General features: G+C 37.9%; 1 protein-coding gene across 1 annotated transcript in view; it reads right to left on the bottom strand.

The window, feature by feature from the left end:
• Window positions 1–23,116, bottom strand: part of Smc5 (structural maintenance of chromosomes 5) — a 63,538-nt gene extending 40,422 nt beyond the window's left edge. Inside the window, 8 exon segments of the mRNA XM_052188277.1 lie at window positions 1,753–1,824; window positions 5,284–5,445; window positions 6,611–6,751; window positions 8,749–8,883; window positions 11,020–11,182; window positions 12,634–12,686; window positions 18,391–18,532; window positions 22,832–23,116. Coding sequence (XP_052044237.1) covers window positions 1,753–1,824; window positions 5,284–5,445; window positions 6,611–6,751; window positions 8,749–8,883; window positions 11,020–11,182; window positions 12,634–12,686; window positions 18,391–18,532; window positions 22,832–23,016 — 1,053 coding nt within the window. The 5' untranslated portion in view covers window positions 23,017–23,116.
• Between the last annotated feature and the right edge of the window lie 289 nt (window positions 23,117–23,405).

Below are 23,405 nucleotides of genomic sequence, written 5' to 3'. Positions count from 1 at the left end.
CTAAAAAAGTCTAACACAGAATAAGTAAACTAAACAAAGTCAACCAAGATTATGTAGTTTGAGAGCAACAGACAAAAGAAAAAGAACAAAACTGTAGAGATCTTTGGTATATCAAAAATGCAATACAGTATCAGAAGGTGAGGAGGTAAAAAGAATACTGAAGAAACAAATAGCCCCAAACTTTCCAACTTTAAAGAAACTCATGAATTCTAAGGAAGATGGACTCAAAGAAAGTCTCACATAGAAGCAGACATATGTGAAAACCAAAGACATGAGGGAAGCTGGGAGGTAGCTCTGCTGGCAGCATGACTGCCCTCCAAGCATGAATTCCTAAACACCGCATAAACCCAGAGTGATGGCTAATACCTATAATCCCAGCACCAGAGACAGGAGAGTCCAAAGTTCATGATTATCTTGGACTATGTACATAGTAAGTTCAAGAAAGAGACTAATCATATCCAATAGTCTCATTAAGATCTCCCTCAAAGGTGAAATAGCTCAGCAAGTAAAAGTGCATGCCAGACATCATGAAAACTAGAATTTGATCCCCAGGTTTTACATGGTAGAAGGACAGAACTGACTCCTGCAAGTTGTTCTCTGACCTCTATACACATCATGGCACATCTCTCTCTCTCTCTCTCTCTCTCTCTCTCTCTCTCTCTCTCTCTCTCTCTCTCTCTCTCTCACACACACACACACACACATCACACAATCATACACACACACACACTCATGTACATACACATATGCACTAAATAAATAGCTATAGGAAATTCATTAAGTCAAATAAAAAGCTCCACAAAACCCCTTACCAACATAATGGACCAAGAGAAGGACAGGATATCATGACCTAAACCGAGTAGAAGAAACTGGAACGTTCAGACAACTAGAACTGTCAGAACAATCAGAGATTAAAAACAGAAGATTCAAGAGCTATGGAGAATTATGACCAAAGACCAAATCATGATCATAGAATAATAATTTCAAAGACATAGAAACTTTTCAACAAAACCATAACAGAAAAATTTCCCAACTCTAGATCCAGATACTGATCCAAGTATAGAAGGCATTTAAAACACAAAACAGTTAAGACCAGATAACCTTTCCTGGTCATATTATTATTAAAACACCAAAAATAGAGATCAAAGAAATTATATTGAAAGTTGCAAGAAAGAAACACCAATTATATATTGTGGCAGGTCAACTAAAATAGTAAGATCCTTTAAGAACTATTAACTGAAAGACAATACTAAAAGTTACATTTTAAGTCAGGCATTTGGCACACACCCTTAGTCCCAGCATGTGAGAGGAAGAGATGGGTGAATCTCTGTGCGGGTGAGGGCACACTGGTCTACAGAGTAAGTTCGAGGACAGCCAGGGATACTCAGAGTAACTGAGAAAATCTCTCAATTATCTTCTATGCAGCTACTGTAGAGAAACATCCTGAATCTGATAAAGTTCATTCTACTTATAAAAGCCTATAACAGCCAGGAGGTGGTGGTGCAGGCCTGTAATCCCAGTACTCTGGGAGGCAGAGGCAGGTGAATTTCTGAGTTCGAGACCAGCCTGGTCTATACTTAGGGGTTTTGTTTTCTTTTGTTTTGTTTTTGTTTTTTTGTGAGGGAAATGAAAATCTGTAACAGAATGAGGAGGATTTGGGATAGTTTCCAAAAAATTACAATAACCACTTGTTACCTTGTGAAAACAAGTTATGGTAAATTAAGGTAATCAACTTTTGGCAGGGAGTCTTACATGCCTATCCTTCCGTTCAATCAAGTCTTGTCTTTGTTTGCATTTCTGAGATGCTTCCTTAATATCAGTTGCCTGCAAAATTGAACCAGAAAAGGTTAATTAAAAACTCATTTAAACAAATTTTATGGTCCCATCCATCCAAATAGTTTATAAATCAACCAACACAATACTTTCCTACATTTTAATTCAAATCAAATAATTACCACCAAAGTTCCTAATGGTACAGGAACTCTATAAAGATTATTGCTATCATTACTAAAAGTATTACACTTTTTAGTGTATCTAGTGTATCGTAATACATGTACACACACTTGTTTCCATGTATGTTTTCCTGATATTTTGTCTGATATGAAAACAACTTTGGGGGGTTGTATAGGGAAGCACCCTCATAGAAGCAGTTGGGTGGGGGCAATGGAATTGGAGTTTGCAGAGGAGAAATCAGCAAGGGGGGTTGTAGAGAGCCTTATTGGGGTGCTGTGCCACCTGGCAGGAGTCTGACATTGGCCAAGGAGCCAATGTCACATTGGCCAAGGAAATGGGCTGCTTGGCAGGAATCTGACATTAGGGCATAACAAATAAGTAAATCCAGGCAGGAATCTGACATTAGGGTGGGACAAAGAAGGAGGCTTCAGTCATGATTATGACTTTAGGCTAGGACAAGGAAGTAGGCTCAGACATCCTGACCATCCTTAGAAACAATGAGGACCTGAGTGATCATGGGGCTTTGTGTTTATTGTCTTGCTTGTTCCTTGAATTGCTTATTGGTTATTGTCTTGCTTGATTCCTCATTGTACTACTCACTCTTAACCTGCATGTAATTAAAATGATATAAAAGTGGATTGGAAAAAATTAAATGTGCCTTGCCTTCAGTCTCAGAATTGACTGGGGTCATGCTGCAGCATTGTCTAATAGTCTCTTTCTTTTCAATCCTCTGCTCCTGCGCTGGAGGGCCTGTTGACTGACTGAGCGGGTTTGGTCAGGGGATAACATTTGAAATATAAATAAATAAAATAACTACCGGGCAGTGGTGGCACATGCCTTTAATCCCAGCACTTGTGAGGCAGAGGCAGGTGGATTCTTGAGCTCGAAGCCAGCCTGATCTACAGAGTGAGTTCCAGGCTAGAGCTACACAGAGAAACCCTGTCTTGAAAACAAACAAACAAACAAACAAACAAACAAAACAACAACAATCTGACGAGACAGACTAGATATATTGTTTTATTATATGAAGAAAAGAAGACCAAGCAACTATTAAGTGATGGCATGAGCATTTTTATATTACAGATGTGCATTAATTTGGAGCTAATGGCCTCTATAACATTACAGGGCCTCTTTGGAATGTTAGGGAAAGAAAAAAAAAATCAGAGTGTTATAAAGATTTCTGCTGAAAAGAGAGAGGAACAGAATATAGTAAATATAATTAACTATTTCTGCTACATGATTTAGAAGATTAATAATTTTAAGATATACACTCATAGACTAATACAATATTTTCTTCAGCAGCCATAGGAACCTCTTGAAGAGAACAATTCTAAGGTATCTTAGACCATGATTATTTGTATATAAGCATGAACTCAAGAGTTACCTTGAGACTGTCTTAACAGCTGCCTTCTTTTAGGAACAGAGAAGCAAAACAAGTAATTTACATATAATTCTTAAATTTATTGTAGACATTATTTTCTATTTCATAAAAAAACAAGTTTTAAATCAATTTAGGAGTAACTTCAGGCGCCACAGAGCAACTATAAATCCACAACTTAATTATAACTAGTTACCATTAACATGACTGCCAACTATTATATATATGAAGCTTTGAAACTTAATGATCCTTAATCATAAAGTGAGAAAACCTGTTAAAGAACTAGAATCTACAATATTTTATAGATGTAAACATTTATAAATTTTGAATGGATCATTATCTGAGTCATCTAATGCACATCAGAAGTACCAGAGCAGGTGTCAATACTTGACTTCACTGCATTTATTTGAATTTCCAAAATGGCATTCAAAATTCTGGATCTGTTTATATTGCATTACAGTAATCCCCCATCCATGTTTTTGCATTACCAAGTCTATTTGTAGTCAACTACATCCCAAAAATATTAAATAGGAGATTAAATTGCAGGAATAACCTATTTGTAGTTTTTGTGTGTCATTTTTGAACTGTGTACCATTATGAAGTCTCAAGCTGCCCACTGTCCTGTCCTTAACCTCACACTGGGTGTAATCTGTCCATAATTAGTTTACCATTCAGCAGTTCTCAGTTATCAGGCTGACTGCTGTTTTTATTCAGGTAAGCTTTATTTACATAGTAATGGTCCCAAAGCAAAAAAAAATGGGAATGCTGGCAATTCAAAAATGCTAAAGAAAAAAAAATATAATGTGCTAAAGAAAAAAAATACAATGTGCCTTCTTTAGAAAAAATGTAACCATACAATACACATGTATGTACACACAGGAGGGAAATAAATACAAGCTGAACACCCCAAATCTGAAAATGAGGAAGCTACCCTATTTCAAACTTCACAACTTTTTGGTCAAAAAGGCTCACATTTCAGATTTTCACACTATGGATGATCAACTGGTAAAGTCTATGCAAACTGTAAATTCCTCAAACACTGAAGGATTAAATATTTTTGTATAAGCATATTCAAACTACTACATAGGTTTTGGTATTATCTTCAGTTTTAGGTAACCACTGAAATATAGTGCCCTTCAGCCAGGAGGAAACTACCATATTCTATAAGCAGACATGTAATCATTTTCAAAATATCCTCTTGTGCTGGCTAGTTTTTTGGCCAACTTTACACAAGCTAAAGTTACCTAGGAAGAGGAACCTTAATTGAGAAAATGCCTCCACTCATACAATTGTATAGAGCATTTTCTTGATTAAGAACTGATGTGGGGAGGCCCAGCCCAGTGAGGCAGGTTGTACTGAGTTGTGTGAGAGAACAGACAGAGCACCAGTAAGCACCCCTCCAGGGTTTCTGCCTCAGCTCTTCCTACCAGGTTTTGCACTGACTTCCCTCAGGAAAGTATGTAATCTGTCATGTGAAGCCCTTTCAGTTTCAAGTTGCTTTTAGTCATGGTGTTCTATCTCAGCAAGACACCTTTGATCCCTAAGTATCCCTAGAAAACTAAAATTCACCTCCATAAGCAATTTAAAGTTATAAGAGATACACACTACATTCACAAAAAGGACTCAGTGTTTCTAAGAAATATAATCTATCAGTTTGTAGCTAAAACTTTCTCTTAAGGCTATGTCTCATTCTCTAGTCCATGATAGCCTCAAAGTCACAGTGATGTTCTTGCCTCAATGTCCCAAGTGCTAAGTCACAGACCTGAACCAATATGCACAGCAACAATCATCCTGGAATTTCTTTAAGACAACATTCTCCAATCATAACAAGTTTTTAAAATCTCTATTAATTCCTAAAGAAGTGACCCCTAGAAAATACTTTTAAAGGCACAAGAAGTATTTTTCTATGTCGAATAAAATTCAGACAATCCCAAATGGAACAACAAATGTACCTTTTCTTTGATTCGAACTTCCAAAGTGCGACGCTGTCTTTCAATTTCCTCAATCCGTCGAGTCATAGGAATCTGCCCTTCTTTAAGTTTCCTGACCTCTTCCTTCACTCGGTCACGAATTAGTTTCACACCTTCATATTCCTGACGTACATTCTCATATTCCTTGAAAATAATTCAAGAAACAGAAGTAAATATATTAGATATTTAAGTTAATGTATCCTAAAGTCAGAGATTTTCTTTTACTTTATCAATAGACAAAATTAAGGAATAGGCAAACAAAAGAATTTCAATTTTGAAAGGTAAAAAAATGGGTCAAAGAAAAATAAAAAGAAATATGTAGCTGCCAGTTGATAAAAACAATGTCTGGGCTAGAGAGACGGTTTAGTAGGCAACTGTGCCTGCTTTCAAGCCTGATGACATGACATGAGTTAAATTCCTGGTGAAGTTAGTAGTATACCTTTAAAAAAAATGCCATTCCACAGCAATTAGCTATTTGTTGAATAACAAGAAAATGGAATGCTAAAATACAAATAATAAGAGTGAATGGGGGTTGACAAGCTATTCCCTTCAGTGGTACTGAATGACAGCTCTCACTTTGCAAATTTAATTTTTAATGTGAGTTAATATCTTAGATCATTAACATTAAGGGGAAAAAGTAAAGAACTGCTAAGGACTAAAACCTGAAGAACTAATGTTGGTAACTGAATTTGCTATGTGATAATTAGCTTTTATCAAATAAAGACTAAGAAAAATATATATGCATACACGTAATATAAGATTTTAAAAGAAATATTTAACTTTTATACAAAACAAGTGCCTACTTATAAACTTTGTAGGTACTAAGTCATTCATTAGTTTTGTTTTGGTGATTTCTTTTTGCTTGTTTTTGGTTTGGGGGGGTGCGATCATTGTCACACAAGCTAGTTTCATCTGAGAAGGAATCTCAATTGAGAAAATGCCTCCATTAGACTGGCCCACACATTTTAAAAATATGATTGCTATAGTAGGGCCCAGCCTACTGTGGGTGACGCTTTCCCTGGGGGCAGGAAGTTCCACAGATATAAGAAAGCAGGCTGAGGATATAAGAAATGGGAAACAGCAGTAAGCAGCAGTCCTCATGGCCTCTGATTCAATTCCTGTCTGCAGGTTCCTTCCTGTTCTAGACATCCTGTTCTTGCCCTGACATCTCTTCAAAATGGGCCCTGATTATAAATAGAAAAAAACTTTCTCCCCAAGTTCCCTCTGGTCAGTGTTTATCACAGCAATAGAAAACAACCTAAGACAACTGAAGAGTCTCCTATTTTTCTCTCAGATAAGTAATACTTACCACCCATGGTCTTTTTGCCTCAAGCATCTCAATTAAATCTAAATGTCGTTTTCGTTCATAGAATCTTTCCACATCTTGTTTGTACCTTTCATTTCTCTGAATCATTTTCTCTAGGTATTCAGTTTTCTCTTTGCAAGAAGTCTAAAATAGTATTTGTTGACAATTAGTTTAAATGAAAAAAGAGCACAGCAAGTCATATCTTTTAACAATGAAACACAAAACATAAGCAAAATTCCACAAGAAAGTTCTGTAAGGCTCTTTAGAACTATGTGAAAGGGAAGCTGCGAGAATGCTCGCCTAGTGAGGCAGGAAGTTCTGGACTGGATCCCCAGCACTGCTCATAATCAGACTAATACACACCTGCATCTTCAGTGCTGAGGAGGTAGAGGCAAGGGCATCCGAAGGTCAGGTCATCCTTAGCTCTACTCAGGAGTGAAAGGCCAGCCTGGGCTACAGAAGACCCTGTCTAAAAACACAACCAACAAAATCAGGTGAAAGTAACACTGCAGCAGAGAAATTCTGGTTCAAGACTTTAAAATACATTAGTTACATAACTGAGAAGAAGCCTATAGCACCTCAGCCTGGAGCTTTGCCTAGAGATAAAGAAGCAATTCCTTAACACATGTAAAAAAAAAATCTTTTTTTTTTGAAAGGCATAAAGCTAAAAGTGTTTCTATTTTTGAAATTTATCAGATTCTAATATATGTGCATCGATGTTACTACCAGTTAAACATCTGTAATTTGAAGCTCCGAAATGCTCCCACACTGCAGCTTTGAATGCACCTATATGACTCATGATTTGGAGTTTGATGCAGTTTAGATTTTTGCCCTCCCTCTCTGTCTAGATGAAAGCTTAATAAAATGTGTAAAAATGGCATATGAATGTAAAGGAGTATTAGGATTAATACAAAAGAGCTGTGAGAAGACAGAAAGATAAAATTCAATCTATTGCACATTAACAAACACAAATATGTACTGAACAACCTAGAAAAAAATACATGCTTGTTTCCTTCAGCAGTATTCATAGAAGGTAATTTAGAAATGCATTTCAGGCGGGGCAGTGGTGGCACACGTCTTTAATCCCAGCACTTGGGAGGCAGAGGCAGGCAGATTTCTGAGTTCTTGGCCAGCCTGGTCTACAGAGTTCCAGGACAGAGCCAGGACTACACAGAGAGACCCTGTCTCCAAAAACCAAAAAAAAAAAAAAAAAAAAAAGAAAAGAAATGTATTTCAGGTGTAGATACTAGACTGATGCAAAATTGATGACTTCTCACCAAGACCAAAGAATTGAAGGAATACTAGACACAGAATTCAATGATCACAAAGATTCCCAGACCAATTCTTTTTAATTAAGACACCAAAATTAATATTTTATTATAAGGAGATACTTATCAAATATAGATAGTTATACTTAAAGAGGTTATCTGTTTTGGTTTTTTTAAATTACAAAAACATACCAAGCTGGGTAGGTTATATAGCATTTCTATATAGCATTTCTACTTATCTATTTACTAAAAGGTTTTAAATTTTTTTTTTAAATTAACACTTAAGCTAAATACTATAGTTTGTGTATAAAGTCTATCTTCATTTTACTTAAGAAAAAAATACATCAAATGACATTAGCAGGAGTGTTTTCAAATACCACATCCTTATCTTCTGTAAATCTCAAAACCTCATATAGTGCATGGCACACAACAAATTATTTGACAGGTTCCAAACGAAAGAAAAACATAACTTCTTCCTATGAGAGTTCTTTAAAATCTCAACTGGTAACATGTGTTTACTGAACTAGTCAAAATTTTCAAACTTCATATAACCAAAACCATTCTCACTTTCTGTCAGTAGTTGATGTTAAATACAAGCTTGGGTGAAAAATCAACCACAATTATGAATTTACTCAACATACAGACACACTACCCATTTTGTATTAAGTGTTTGTTTCTTTTCCCTCAAGACAGGGTTCCTCTGTTCAGCCCTGGCAGAACTGGAACTCACTCTGTAGACCAGAGAGACCCACCTCCCTCTGCCTCCCAAGCGCTGGGACTAAAGGCACCAACCACCACCTAGTTATTCTTAACACATTTTGAGACACAGATTCAGTAAATGACAACAGAAATGACTTGTTTATTTCTAAATACCTCTAGCTGCTTCTCCTTCTCCCTGAAGTTTTTGAGTTCACAGTGGTATCTGTGCATCTCGGGAGGACCAATTGACTTCTCAGTAGCTTCAAGGAGTTCAATTTTGCTGAGTTTAGCAAATTCCCCAACTTTGTCCTACAGCACCAAAATTAAGTATTAGCAACACAACTATCATTCAAAAATAACATTAAAATTTCTTAAATTTGCCAGGATGGTCTCACTTAATAAAAGTCTGAGATATGAATCAAATCATTATGTCTGTGAGGAAAATAAGCTATATAAGCAACATTAAAATAAAAAATATTGGACTATCATTTTAAATATAGACTATTAGAATATTTTAAAAAATCTTTAAAATTTTTCTTTTCTATCACCTATGTGATAGATTGTGCACCTATGTGTTGGATTGTGTATGTGAGTGCAGTGCCTAAGGAGTCAGGAGGCATCAGGTCCATTAGAGCAGAGTGCAGGTAGTTGTAAACTGCTCATATGTGGGTGCTGGCAATCAAATGTGGGTCCTTTGGGAGTGCTTTTAACAAATGAGCTATCTCTTCAGACCAGGATATTTTATTATTAACGAACAAATAAAAATATCACTAGACTTTACAAAGTATAGCTACATATAAAAGAAGTTTATTCTGACCAATATACTATACAAATGCACTGATTAAAAGTTTTTCACTAATTAAGGCAGGCATGGTGGACCACACCTTTAATCCCAGCACTTGGGAGGCAGAGGCAGGTGATCTCTGAGAGTTTAAAGCCAGCCTGGTCTATAGAGCAATTTCCAGGACTGCCAGGGCCACAGAGAAACCCTGTATTGAAAAACAAAACAAAGCCGGGCAGTGGTGGCGCACACCTGTAATCCCAGCACTCTGGGAGGCAGAGGCAGGTGGATTTCTGAGTTCGAGGCCAGCCTGGTGGTCTACAGAGTGAGTTCCAGGACAGTCAGGGCTATACAGAGAAACCCTGTCTCGAAAAAACCAAATCCAAAAAAAAAAAAAAAAAAAAAAAGAAAAGAAAAGAAAAGGAAAACAAAACAACAAAAAGTTGTTCATGAACTATGGCTTCTCAGGATCTCCCATTTAAGAACCCATGGCAGCTGCTTGAACAAGAACAAGTAAGTCAGTTTAACATTCTATCTGGAAGTGGTTCATAAGCCCGGACCCCTAATTGAGGCGCTGTAGCTTCTGAGAGAGAATTAGTTTTAAGGGAGTGGCTTTTGATACATAAACTAATGGATGGCCCAAACCCAGACATAAATCTGAGCCCACAGGTTAGTACCAAAACGTAAAATAAAATAAAATAAAATAAAATAAAATAAAATAAAATAAAAATTAGGCAGGGGAGGTAGAAGTGGATATACCTTGAGTTAAGGGGAGGAAATGAGGAAATATGGTCAAAACACATTGTATGATAATGTCAAAGAATAAAATTATTTTTAATAATTTGTTTGACTCTTGCAAATTGGAGTTTGAAACTGCTCTGTACTTCAAGTACCTTTCTTACAGGCTGGGGAGACACCTCATGCATAAAGTGCGCTTTCAAGTGTGAGGACAAGTTTGGGTCTCTAGTAGCCATACAAAAGCTAGGCCAACATGGCGAGCTGCCTATAATCCCAGTTATGGCAGAGACAGGGAATTTTCTAGTCAAGCTGCCTAACTCTTGCTTCAGGCAATGCTTTAGTAAATAAAGTTGTCAGGAAGTGAGAAAGACATATAAAACTAACCTCTCGCCTCTAAGACTATATATGCACATGTGTACTCAAATACTTAGGCACACCACACACTGTTAAACATGAAAAAAATTATGTTTTTAAACATTTTGTAACTTAAACTTATTAAAATTATTAACACAATATATGTATGACTGAAGTCCAGTGGGCCTGGAACTCTGTGTAGCACAGTGCTGTGTTGAATGCAAAGAGTAATAATTACATACTTATTAATTGAAATTAATAACCTAAGTGATAGGATGCTTCCTTTAACAAAGAGCTACAAATATTAAGAGTGCTGTTTTTATACAAATCCAACTATTACTGTACTCTTGAACAGTATATTTTCCATAGCATAAAGTGAAATCATTACACACAAAAATTTTCCCATGTTTCTCCCCTTTCCTAACGAGGGAGAGAGGGTGAAGGGGAAGGGAGGTGTCAGGGTGTCCTGGGAAGAAAGGAAGAGGAGGCTAGGACTGGGATATAAAGTAAACAAACAAACAAACAAACAAAGGAAGATAATTCCCCAGGATCACTCATAGCTTTGCTCGGACCTGAGGCAGGAACTGGCAGAGATTGCCAACTTGGATGTTCAAGGCTGCAACCTGCTCTTCCACTATCTTCTGGGTTACAGGCTTTTTGTTGATGAACCAAAAGGACTGATTTTTTATCACATCAATCTCACGGGTGATTATAAGATTTCCAGATGTCCTGAACCTAATTAAAAAATAATTGAAAAGCTTCTACAGTCAAAACACACAGTAAATTAAGAATAACATTTCTGTTACTTTTCCTATACCCAAAGTCTAAGAAATAGTACTATAATTTTTATTCTTTCTGGTATTTTTTAATCCTTCCCACCTTGGAAACATTGGCTCTTTGTTTGTTATTATCCCACAATTAGCTATTTGTTAACCATTCAGTTAACATTCAAAATTACCTAAATTGTTGAAACTGAAACAGGTGCCAATTCTAATTCCAAAACACAACAAGTTTATCCTTTAATCATCATACTATTCTTCAATCACATCCTTTGTCTAATTCAAAATGTATTAGCACATTAAAGGCTAATAGTCAGCTGAAACTTCCTATACTTGAAAAATGTATGAATGAAAACTGACTTCCATAGAATACAAATTTTCCCAACCAAAACCTCTCTACACAAAAGGATAAATCATGGATTGCTTACCACATACTTCATTCTGAATCCTGAAAGAACTATAATATATGCCTCCAGAGAACCATTAAGTAATACAGTGTGATGGTTTGAATGTGCTTTGCCTATAGGGAGTGGCACTGTTCTGAGGTGTCATTGTTGGAGAAGTGTGTCACTGTGGGGGTGGGCTTTGAGACCCTCCTTTTAGCTGCTTGCAAGACAATCTTCTCCTATTTGCCTTGGGAACAAGATATACAATGCTCAGCGCCTCCAGCACCAAGCCTGCCTGGACACCACCATGCTTCCTGCCTCGATGATAAGGGGCTTACTGAATCTCTGAACCTGTAAGCCAGCCCCAATTAAATGTCCTTTATAAGAGTTGCCTTGGTCGCGGTGTCTCTTCACAGCAATGGAAACTCTAAGACATACAGAATCTGAATGAGGATATTCACTCATTTTTTGCTTTCAGAAGTACTTGCTGCTCATCTGTTCACCCATCTTCTTCACAAGGCGATCAAAGTCAAGGACTTAAGGACATCAGGTGAACTCTACTACTCTGCTATTGGCAAAAAGAAACAGATATTTAAAAATGTTAAAAATTATAATTTCTCTCTCCCTCTCTCTGGTGTATGTTTGTTCTAGATAAGTAAGTAGTCCAGGCTGACCTTGAATTTGTCATCTAGTGGAAAATGACCTTGAATTCCTGATTCTTCCGAATAGAATCAACTCTTTACTTTCTGGCCTCTACCTCCTAAGTGCTGGAATTATGAAGTGCACCATCAGACCTCACTACAACTTCTTAGTGTATATTAATCAGTAATATACTTTTATTGCTTCATTAAATTGCAATTTCTTGAGAACTTTCCAAAATAAATTGTTTTAATTTGTTTCTAAGAGATACCTTTAAAAGTATATTTGCCATAATATTACGCTAATATTCTTTTCCAAAGTCATCAAGAAAGCATAAATACAAGCTGAAAAATTATACTAAAAAGGAGTGTTTAACACTTACAGTTCAATTTCAACCAAGCCTTTGGAACATCCTCTCTTCACGAAAAACCCAACCTACAAAATAAAAGAATAAGTGAGTAGTGACAACGAGCACTAGAAGAGTCATTACTGTTTGCCAAATCAAATTTTTTCAGTAAGCACATGAATGTACAGGACAGTTCCCTCAACTATTCTTCCACTACTAAATACTAAAATGATAGCACTTGGTAGAAACAGCCAGGAACATTAGAAGTACATGGTCACCCTCAACAACATACTAGTATTAGCCAGTCAGTGCTACATGAGAAACTGTCTCAAAATACAAAAGTAGAGCAGGAAAAACAAATATGATCAAATATATTGTATGATATTATCAAAGACTAAATAAAAACATTTTAAAAAACAAGGAAAATTGGCAACACAAAATAAGGTAGGTACAGACCATAAAGTTTATGTATTTTAAGGTATTGAGAGATAAATTGAAAAAAAGCTAAATCAGAATGTAGTGACAGCAAACATTATATAATATATAAATGAAGAGCAAGAGCTGGAGAGTTATGAGCACTCGCTGTTCTTCCAGAGGACCTGTGCTCTGTTTCCAGTACCCAGGCTGGGTGGTGCCATCATCTAAATCCAACTGTGTAGAAAAATGACAGCCTCTTGTGACCTCTATAGGTGCACCATCTCCCCCTCTCACACACACACTTTAAAAACACACACAAAAAAGATCTTGCAATAATCTTTTTAATCATGCTAATGATTTGTGAGAATGACTGTAAAAAAACAACTACCGTTTTTTATATGCTGCTAAGATAAACTGGCAACCATCCAAATTCAGTTGCCAACCATGAATATATATATGCTATACCAATTTTATAAATGATAAAATTACAGATAAAAAAAGGGGGGGGGTATTTTATAACCTGAGAGTACTATCTTTAATCTCTACTATAGGTTCCAATAACAACATGTTACACATGCACAGGTTATTTGACTTTTGACTTGCAAGGTCACTTAACATTGTTTACTTACAGAAAGACATCTTTTCTGAAAGAGCAGATTGTCTTGCAACAATTAAAATATTTTATATAAATATAAAGTATCCATACAGATGATTTAGGTTGTACTTACAATAACATTTTATACTTACATTTAAATAGAAATAAAGTATTCTTGCGAGAACTTAGATCTCACTTAAATATTAAATCTGTAGATACAGAAGGCCAAGAATCTGTATTTAGGAACCACTGAACTCCAGGGCCTCCCTTAAGATCCCTACCAGTCCAAAAAGAAATGTAGTTTAAAATTAAAACTGCAAGGCTGGTAAAAACCACTACAGCACAAGCCATTCTAACTGCACAGAATTAAAGACTATAACTCAAGAGACCACTGAGGAGGGACTGAACTCATGGCTTGACAAAGGATATAGAAAAATCTAAGCTAGCCTTTGCAAATTAACTATTTCAACCTCCTTATCTTCTAAATCAAAGTTTGGTGTCCAGACTACAGTTAAAGGTCACAAGGCTAATTTATTAACAGCAAAGTATCTTTTCTAGCCCACAAATATCTCTGGTATAGCTTGTTTTTAAAATATGCATTTTAAATGTACTTATCTATAATTTTGGGGAGTATTGGTTCGATTCAGTAGCATTATATTACATTGTGTATGTACAGCTCCAACTGTACATGACACTGTGCAGAACACTACATTTTGCAGTGTTCTCAGCAGTTCACTTCAAGCTTTACCAAAATACTTTTTACTTAAGTTTTTAAAATTATATTTATCTGCAGGCAGAACACATGTCATATCCCGTGTATCAGATCTCTCCTCCCAACCAGCGGGATTCAGGGACGGAACTCAGTTGTCCTCTTGGTAGCAAGTGTTTTTACTCAGTGAACTATCTCACTTGCCCTCACACTTTTAAGATACAATTTTAATAATTTTTGTATATAACTATTACATCTTTGTTAGTTTACTCCTAGGTAACTTACACCTGCATTCTTATTGTTAAATCTGGGGATAGAGAGTGGTTAGAAGCACTCTGCACTGCTACAGAGGGCCAGAATCTGGTTCCCAGCACCCACAATAAATGCATGGCTCACAACTCTAACTCTAGCTCCAGCAGATATGACACCTTTTTCCAGCCTACACAGATACACAGACAGACAAGCAAACTCTTTAAAAAAACAAAACAAAAGAAAACAAACCCAAAACAAAATAAAAACGGCTGTACTTTTTACTACATCATTTTGTTCATGGAGACAATCAACTAAGTTTTATCTAAACTGGTATCTAACAACCCAACAGATTTCCCTATTAAGCATCAGGATTATTGGAAAATTCTTTATTAGTGAATAATCTTTCTTTGTTTCTGATTGCTGTTATCACTTTTTTGTCTTAGAGCAATATTAAAGGTAACCAGAGAAGAATTGAGTTGGGATTTTGATGGGGATTGCATTGAATCTGTAGATTGCTTTTGGCAAGATGGCCATTTTTACTATATTAATCCTACCAATCCAAGAGCATGGAAGATCTTGGATCATTTCCATCTTCTGAGGTCTTCTTGGATTTCTTAATTCAAAGACTTGACGTTCCTGTCATACAGATCTTTCACTTGATTGGTTAGAGCCACACCAAGATACTTCATATTGTTTGTAGCTATTGTGAAGGGTGTCATTTCCCTAATTTCTTTCTCAGCCTGTTTATCCTTTGAGTATAGAAAGGCTACTGATTTGCTTGAGTTGATTTTATATCTAGCCACTTTGCTGAAGTTGTTTATCAGCTGTAGGAGTTCTCTGGTGTTTTTTGGGTCACTTAAGTATACTATCATATCATCTGCAAATAGTGATAATTTGACTTCTTCCTTTCCAATTTATATCCCTTTGACCTCTTTTTGTTATCCAATTGCTCTAGCTAGAACTTCAAGTATTATATTGAATAAATATGAAGAGAGAGGGCAGCCTTGCCTGGTCCCTGATTTTAGTAGGATTGCTTCAAGTTTCTCTCCATTTAGTTTGATGTTGGCTACCTGGTTTGCTGTATATTGCTTTTATTATGTTTAGGTATGGGCCTTGAATTCCTGTTCTTTCCAAGACCTTTAACATGAAAGGATGCTGAATTTTATCAAATGCTTTTTCAAAATCTAATGAAATGACCATGTGTTTTTTTCCTTTGAGTTTGCTTATGTAGTGGATTACATTGATGGATTTCCATATACTGTACCATTCCTGCATCTCTGGGATGAAGCCTACTTGATCCTAGTGAATGATCATTTTGATGTGTTCTTGGATTCGGTTGGCACGAATTTTATTGAGTATTTTTGCATTGATATTCATTTGGTCTAAAGTTGTCTTTCCTTGCTGGATCTTTGTATGGTTTTGGTATCAGCAAAATAGTGGCTTCATAGAACGAATTGGGTAGGATTCCTTCTGTTTCTATTTTGTGGAATAGTTTGAAAAGTATTGATGTTAGGTCTTCTTCGAAGGTCTGACAGAATTCTGCACTAAAGCCATCTGGTCCTGTGCTTTTTTGGTTGGGAGACCGTCAATGACCACTTCTATTTCTTTAGGGACTATGGGACTGTTTAGATGGTCTATTTGATCCTGATTAAACGTTGGTAGTTGGTATCGGTCTAGGAAATTGTCCATTTCATCCAGATTTTCCACTTGTGTTGAATATAGGCTTTTGTAGTAGGATATGATAATTTTTTTGAATTTTCTCAGTTTCTGTTATTTCTCCCTTTTCGTTTTGGATTTTGTTAATTTGGATACTGTCTCTGTGCCCTCTGGTTAGTCTGGCTAAAGGTTTATCTATCTTGTTGATTTTCTCAAAGAAAGATTTAATGCAATCCCCATCAAAATCCCAACTCAATTTTTCAAAGAGTTAAAAAGAGCAATTCTCAAATTCATTTGGAATAACAAAAAGCCCAGGATAACTAAAACTGTTCTCAACAGTAAAAGAACTTCTGGGGGAATCAGTATCCTCGACCTCAAGCAGTTCTACAGAGCAATAGTGTTAAAAACTGCGTGGTATTGGTACAGTGACAGGCAGGTAGATCAATGGAATAGAATTAAAGACCCAGAAATGAACCCAAACACCTATTTATGGTCACTTGATCTTTGATAAAGGAGCTATAACCATCCAGAGGAAAAAAAGAGAGCCTTTTCAACACATGGTGCTGGTTCAACTGGAGATCAGCATGCAGAAGAATGCAAATCGATCCATTCTTATCTCCTTGTACTAAGCTCAAGTCCAAGTGGATCAATGACCTCCACATAAAACCAGACACACTGAAACTAATAGAAAAGAAACTGAGGAAGAGCCTTGAGCACATGGGCACAGGGGGAAAGTTCCTGAACAGAACACCAACAGCTTATGCTCTAAGATCAAAAATTGACAAATGGGACCTCATAAAATTACAAAGCTTCTGTAAGGTAAAGGACACTGTCAAAAGGACAAAACAGTAACCAACAAATTGGGAAAAGATGTTTACCAACCCTACATCTGACAGATATAAAAAGAACTCAAGAAGATAGACTCCAGAGAGCCAAATAACCCTATTAAAAAATGGGGTACAGAGCTAAACAAAGAATTTTCACCTGAGGAATATAGAATGGCTAAGAAACACCTAAAGAAATGTTCAACATCCTTAGTCATCAGGGAAATGCAAATCAAAACCCTGAGATTTCACCTCATACCAGTCAAAATAGCTAAGATCGAAAGCTCAGGAGAAAACAGGTGCTGGTGAGGATGTGGAGAAAGAGGAACACTCCTCCACTGCTGGTGGGGTTGCAAGCTGGTACAACCACTCTGGAAATCAGTCTGGCAGTTCCTCAGAAAACTGGGCATAATACTATAGGAGGACCCTGCTATACCACTCCTGGGCATATACCCAGAGGATTCCCCAGCATGTAATAAGGATATATGCTCCACTACGTTCGTAGCAGCCATATTTATAAAAACCAGAAGCTGAAAAAAATCCAGATGTCCCTCAATGGAGGAATGGATACAAAAAATGTGGTATTTTACACTATGGAATACTACTCAGCTACTAAAAACAATGAATTCATGAAATTCTTAGGCAAGTGGGTGGAACTGGAGAATGTCATCCTGAGTGAAGTGACCCCATCACGAAAGAACACACATGGTATGCTCTCACTGATAAGCGGATATTAGCCCAGAAGCTTGGAATACCGAAGACACAATTCACATATCAAATGATGCCCAAGAAGGAAGGAAGGAAGGAATGGCTCCTGGTCCTCGAAAGGCTTGGGGCATCATTGTAGGGGAATACCAAGACAGGGAAGCAGGAAGGGGTTGATTGGGGAACAGGGGGAGGGAAAAGGGCTTATGGGACTTTCGGGGGAGGGGAGATCCAGGAAAAGTGAAACCATTTGAAATGTAAATAAAGAATATATCGAATAAAAAGAAATAAATAAATAAAAGTAACCAGAACTTTCTCCTGAGACTATTAATGTTCTTCTAGAAGTTCTAGGTAAAAGAAAGCTCGTTTGGTATACTTAAGAACATAAAATGTAAAAGTAACCATGTTTCTAGAAACAAATGATTCTGAATTTTCTTAAAAATTATGTAATTTAAGTAAGCCAGGCATGGTGGTACATGCCTTTAATCCCAGCATTCAGGAGGCAGAGGCAGGCAGATCTTTGAGCTTGAGACCAACCTGGTCTATGGAGCTAGTTCCAGGACAGTCAGAGCTGCTACAAAGAGAAACCCTGTCTTGAAATTCCAAAAACCGAAGAGGACATTATGTTAGCTCACCTTATCCGCACGTCCCATGAAAGCAGGTTTTCCTGCTAGTCCGAGGCAAATGGCGCACACTATGCTTGACTTCCCTGTCCCATTGGCTCCAATTATCATATTCAGATGGGGACCAGGAGACACTTCACAGATATCATATGTTCTGAATTATAAAGACGCAAAATCATTAAACAGAAGTAAGAGAGAAACCTTTTCTTTGTAAATGCATCTTTTTGTTGTTCTGCATTATCACTGTTCACAACCCTTTTATAATTCATTTAACAGCCAGCTAACGTTATGAATGTAATGTTATTCATATATTTAGGGGGATGAAGCACTGAAGAATCAAGCCAGGGCCTTTTACATGCTGGGTAAGTGCTTTACCACCTAGCTCTATCTTTAACATTTTAAATTTGAAATAATCAACTTATAGAGGGAAAACTCTATCATAGGAAAAAGTAACAATGCAGATGTAAAATAAGAGCACTGGGGCTCAGCATGGTAGCATATGTCTTTAATTCTAGCATTCAGGGAGGGTTTTAAAAACCTGGCTAAAATAAACCTGCAAGTTTGGGGCCAGTCAGAGCTACATAGTGAGTTCCTGTCAAGCAACACACAACCCAAGTTTGAAGCCATTTATCCTCTTTGTGGAGACTTATCAAAACTATTGCACTTATTTTTACCTCTATTTTCATAAAATAATTTAAAAACAAATTTGTACAAGAAGCCATGGCTTCTTTCCTAATGTCTTCCATTTTCATATTTTCCTTGAAGTAAAACAGTAGTTACTTCTCATATTTTAGTATTTAAAGCAAACGAACAGTTATTCAAATAACAAAATAATCACTAAATCAATAGCTTCATTTTATCATCAATTAAAACATTTTTTGAAAAGGGCCTTCATTTCTTTTAATGCTGCAAGAAGAGTCCAAGAATCCACGACAGTTTATGTTGTAATAATCCCTGTTTCCCTGGAAGAAGGATCCATAAGCAGGGAGGTCGGTAATCCTTATACACACCATGGCATCCAGAATGACCTCCCTCCCTGCACAGTTATTCCATAGTTACACCAATTAAACATTTAATTTATATTCAGTACCTATAAGTTTTATATATCTGCTTCTAAATTTGCTGCTTCTGTGAGCTCTTAATTTTTCTTCTACTTATTTTTTTAAGATTAATTTTATTTTTTAATTTACTTATTTATTCATGTTTTTCAAGACAAGGCTTCTCTGTATAGCCCTGGCTATCCTGGAAACTTACTCTGTAGACCAAGCTGGCCTTGAATGCAGAGATCTGCCCATCTCTGTTTAGTAAGTACAAGGATTGAAGGAGCAAGATGTCTGTCTTTATTACTTATTTTTAATTTGTGTTTAAATATCATTATTTATCAAGGCAGCTTCGGCAAGGTATGAAGCAAGCTATAGCCTAGACATTTCTCTAGCTTGCCTTTCAAAATCCTTAATTGGAATCCATAAATAATATTCCTTCTCTAGGTTTTTAGTGCTTAGGTATACCTAACTAATCTCTAAGTATAAATGGCAGAATGCTATTAACATGCTAAATATATAAATAATTTAACAAAGCATACCAACTTTAACACTTAAAACTTCAACAAGCCAAGTGGTAACAACAGTATACATGTGACAAAGAACTACACTGATACACATGGCAAATCCAGTATCACTTGTTTAATAAAAGAGGTGGGGCTGGAGAGATGGATCCACCGAAGAGAGCTTTATTATCCTCTTCTAGAGGCTTCAAGTTTGGTTCCCAGCACCAATGTAGTACAGCTCACAACCACTTGTAACTGGAGCCCTAAGCAATATGATGCCTGCTCCTGGTTATATGTGTATGTGCATGCATGTGTGCATACACACACACACACACACACACACACACACACACACACCTTAAAGGGCTTTGTAACTTAGCCCTAGTTCAACTTTTCCCTATCTTCTTTTTCTATTTCTACTCAAAATTCGAAATTCTATTATATATTTCTTCCAGTTTCTTGACTAATCTGTGCTTCCTTTAGCATAGAACTCTCTCTCCACTCTCAACCCCATCTGACTTAATTCACTCATAGCAACCCCCTGCCCTATCTCTAGTCCATTTGAATTCTCTAAGCCTAGCCTCCCTACTTACTTGGTACTCACTTCTCTCAGCCTCACTCTGTGACAACTTGGTTGTCAACTTGACTACATCCAGAATTAATTAAAACCCAAGCAGCTGGGTACATCTGTGGGGGATTTTTCTTAAATTATTTGAAGTGGGAAGATCCACTTTTAATTCAGATCTTCTGAGGTGCGAAGATCCACCTTCAATCTGGGCCACACCTTCTGTAGGCAGCCCATAGAAAGGACACAGAAGGCAGCTTGCTCTCTGCCTGCCTGCTCCCACTCTTGCTCTCACCGACAAGTCCACTCCTTCACTGGCATCCGAGCTATTCCCTGGGATTCTGAAGACCAGCGGAGACATCCAGTGTCATGGACAGAATAACTACAGGATTCTTAGAGCCACTGTCAGTGGTAGGTAGCCTTTGTTGAACTAGCTGAACCAAAGCCTGCATAAGTCATTCTAGTAAATGGCTTTTCTATATATGGATATAGATGCATTCTATATGTTCTGTTCCTCTAGAAAACCCACATATACTCCCCAAATCTAAAATCTTATTTTATTAAAATAAACAAAACCATACCCAAGTCTGCATTTGCCATCTACTTTTTCTTTTTTACTGTTTTGGTCTAAGCTTTTCTTCCTTATTCTTCCTCGGTCTAAAAAAGTTTTCTTTTGTACTACTTTATCAAAGGGAAAACATTTTTCCAACTGCTCAATGTAGGAGGCTTCAGTCTCATTACCAGTTCAATGGAGCTGATATTTTAAGTATTATTTTAACCAAGTTTCTCTGAAGTCTTGTCTCCCGCGATTCTTACCTTCCCGCACAGATAGATCGCTGGGCTCATCTTCTCTCAGTCTTACAATAAAGCCTTTTTAATTTCTCCAATTTATATTTTCCTTTTTGTACTTTCAAAGGCTTCTGTAACATCAATAACCACCTCTACATTATGACTCCGGAGTCTGTGACTTACCCTTTTCCCTCGAGGCCTTTAGAAATTCCATAAATACAACATTTCTCTTAGTTATCCCACAGGGAAGTTCAAGACAGAGGTACTCAACTACACTCATTATTTATTCTCCACCCACGCCTCTCTCTTGAAAAATACCTGACCAGTTAGCCAGAGCCAGGCTCAGGAAGAACTAGGACACTCTCCTTACCCCCACCCCCAGGCCTCACAAGCCATAGGCAGATGTTATCAAATAACCTTTCAGCCCAGTATTCCTGCTTTCTTACTTTAAATATTCTTGCTTGCTCTCTGGCATCCTTTCAAAAATCATTCCCCAGGTGCCTGCAGGATGATGCTAGAACAATAGCTTCCAACCTCCAGCCACATAAGTTCTTACTTTATACGTTAGGTCACTCATTAAACATTATAGACTGGCTTTCAGGCAGTTCCTTCTTTGTGTAACCATCTTCCCATCTTTTCGATTTTAGTATCTTCTCAGAGCTCTGATAGTTGTGGATAGACAGCCTTTTTCAGTCTGCCTCCCATAGAATCCCGGGTAGATAAGTTACAGCAGATAACCTCATGCTGAGTACATTTACCTTTCCTGATCTAGATTCAAATTAGCAATTCGGCTATTAGAATCTATACAGATCCCAGCAAAAACTAATTAGCTATGAGTTTATATCATCAACAAAGACAGGTAGAAACACTGTGATGTGTAAATAAAACAAACGTACCCCTGATACATAAGTGCTTGAAAAATAATGGTATTGTTATTACGATTCTATAACTTATTCGAGCCTACATTTAAGAAAAATACCTTGAAAGAATAACTCTAAGGCGCCAAACAGATGATATTTTTAGTAACATTTAGAATCTACTCAACTAGTTGGGGTGGGGACAAGGAAGTAAGGAGGATCGGAAGGTTCAGTAATCTGCAAGGAGGTACAAAAACTGGGAACATGATTTAATTTCTCTGGTACACTCTAATCTCCAATCAGCAATCATTACCATGTCATCTACCCACCCGGAAAACCTGTACACTTTTCAAAATTTGCCACTCCACTGTAACTGTTACCTATCGAATTTTGTGAAGTGCACAGGTCGCTGGTAGATCAAGATTCGCAGACTAGAGACCCGGCCCCTTAGTATATCTACTGACTGCGGCCGATGCCTTCCAAAACCACTGGGTGGATAAAAAACACCAGGCCACACGTCTACTACGGCCAACTCGACCAGTCTCCACGGCCTAGGCAGGGAAAGCCTCAGGGTTAGCCTGGCACAGGAAAGCCTCAGGGTTAGCCTGGCACAGGTTCCTCACCGCCGGGCACACCCCACCGCCCCGGGCCTGCGGGCCGCTTGCTCCCGCCCAGGCGCGGCCTGCCGCCACTCACAAGAAGTTCTCCATGGCGATGCGGACGATTGAGCCCTCGACGAAGGGCCCGGACGGCCGCGGCAGCGTCGACGTCGGGTTCGAATTCTTTCTCTTGTTCGGGACATCGGAGGAAGCATCTCTCGGGAGAGGCCTCTTGGGAACCTGGGGGTTGGGGACAGCAGCCTTCCCGCTCGGAGACGCCATCCTGGCTTCCTCCGCGTCCCGCAGCGGCTTCCGTTCCCGGCGAGCCGCAGCCCAGGAGCCTCCGCGCCGGGCTCCCGCGCTAACTGACCCCGCCTGACCCCGCCCCGCCGCCCCGACGCGCCTGCGCAGTTCCGCCCCGCAAAAACGAGGCCACGCCCCGACCAACTCGCGGAGTTAGCCTCGGAGGTGCGACTCGAAGGGAATGTGACTCGAGGACGATTTCCATACGCGTCGGGATTTTCTTCTTGGAGACTTTTAACTTTAGCGCAAGATGTGAATTGCATTTACTATTTGGAAACCCGTCTCGGCATCTCCCGTGCTTGGGTTGCTTGCTAGTTTGCGACTGTCTCCCAGAACCCCAGGCTCATGTTCTACATTGCAGTTTCCTT

Source organism: Apodemus sylvaticus, chromosome 1 (assembly GCF_947179515.1).
Source record: "Apodemus sylvaticus chromosome 1, mApoSyl1.1, whole genome shotgun sequence".
NCBI lineage: Eukaryota > Metazoa > Chordata > Mammalia > Rodentia > Muridae > Apodemus > Apodemus sylvaticus.
Note: the sequence above shows the minus strand (reverse complement) of the source record. Positions and strands in the feature narration are given on the sequence as shown.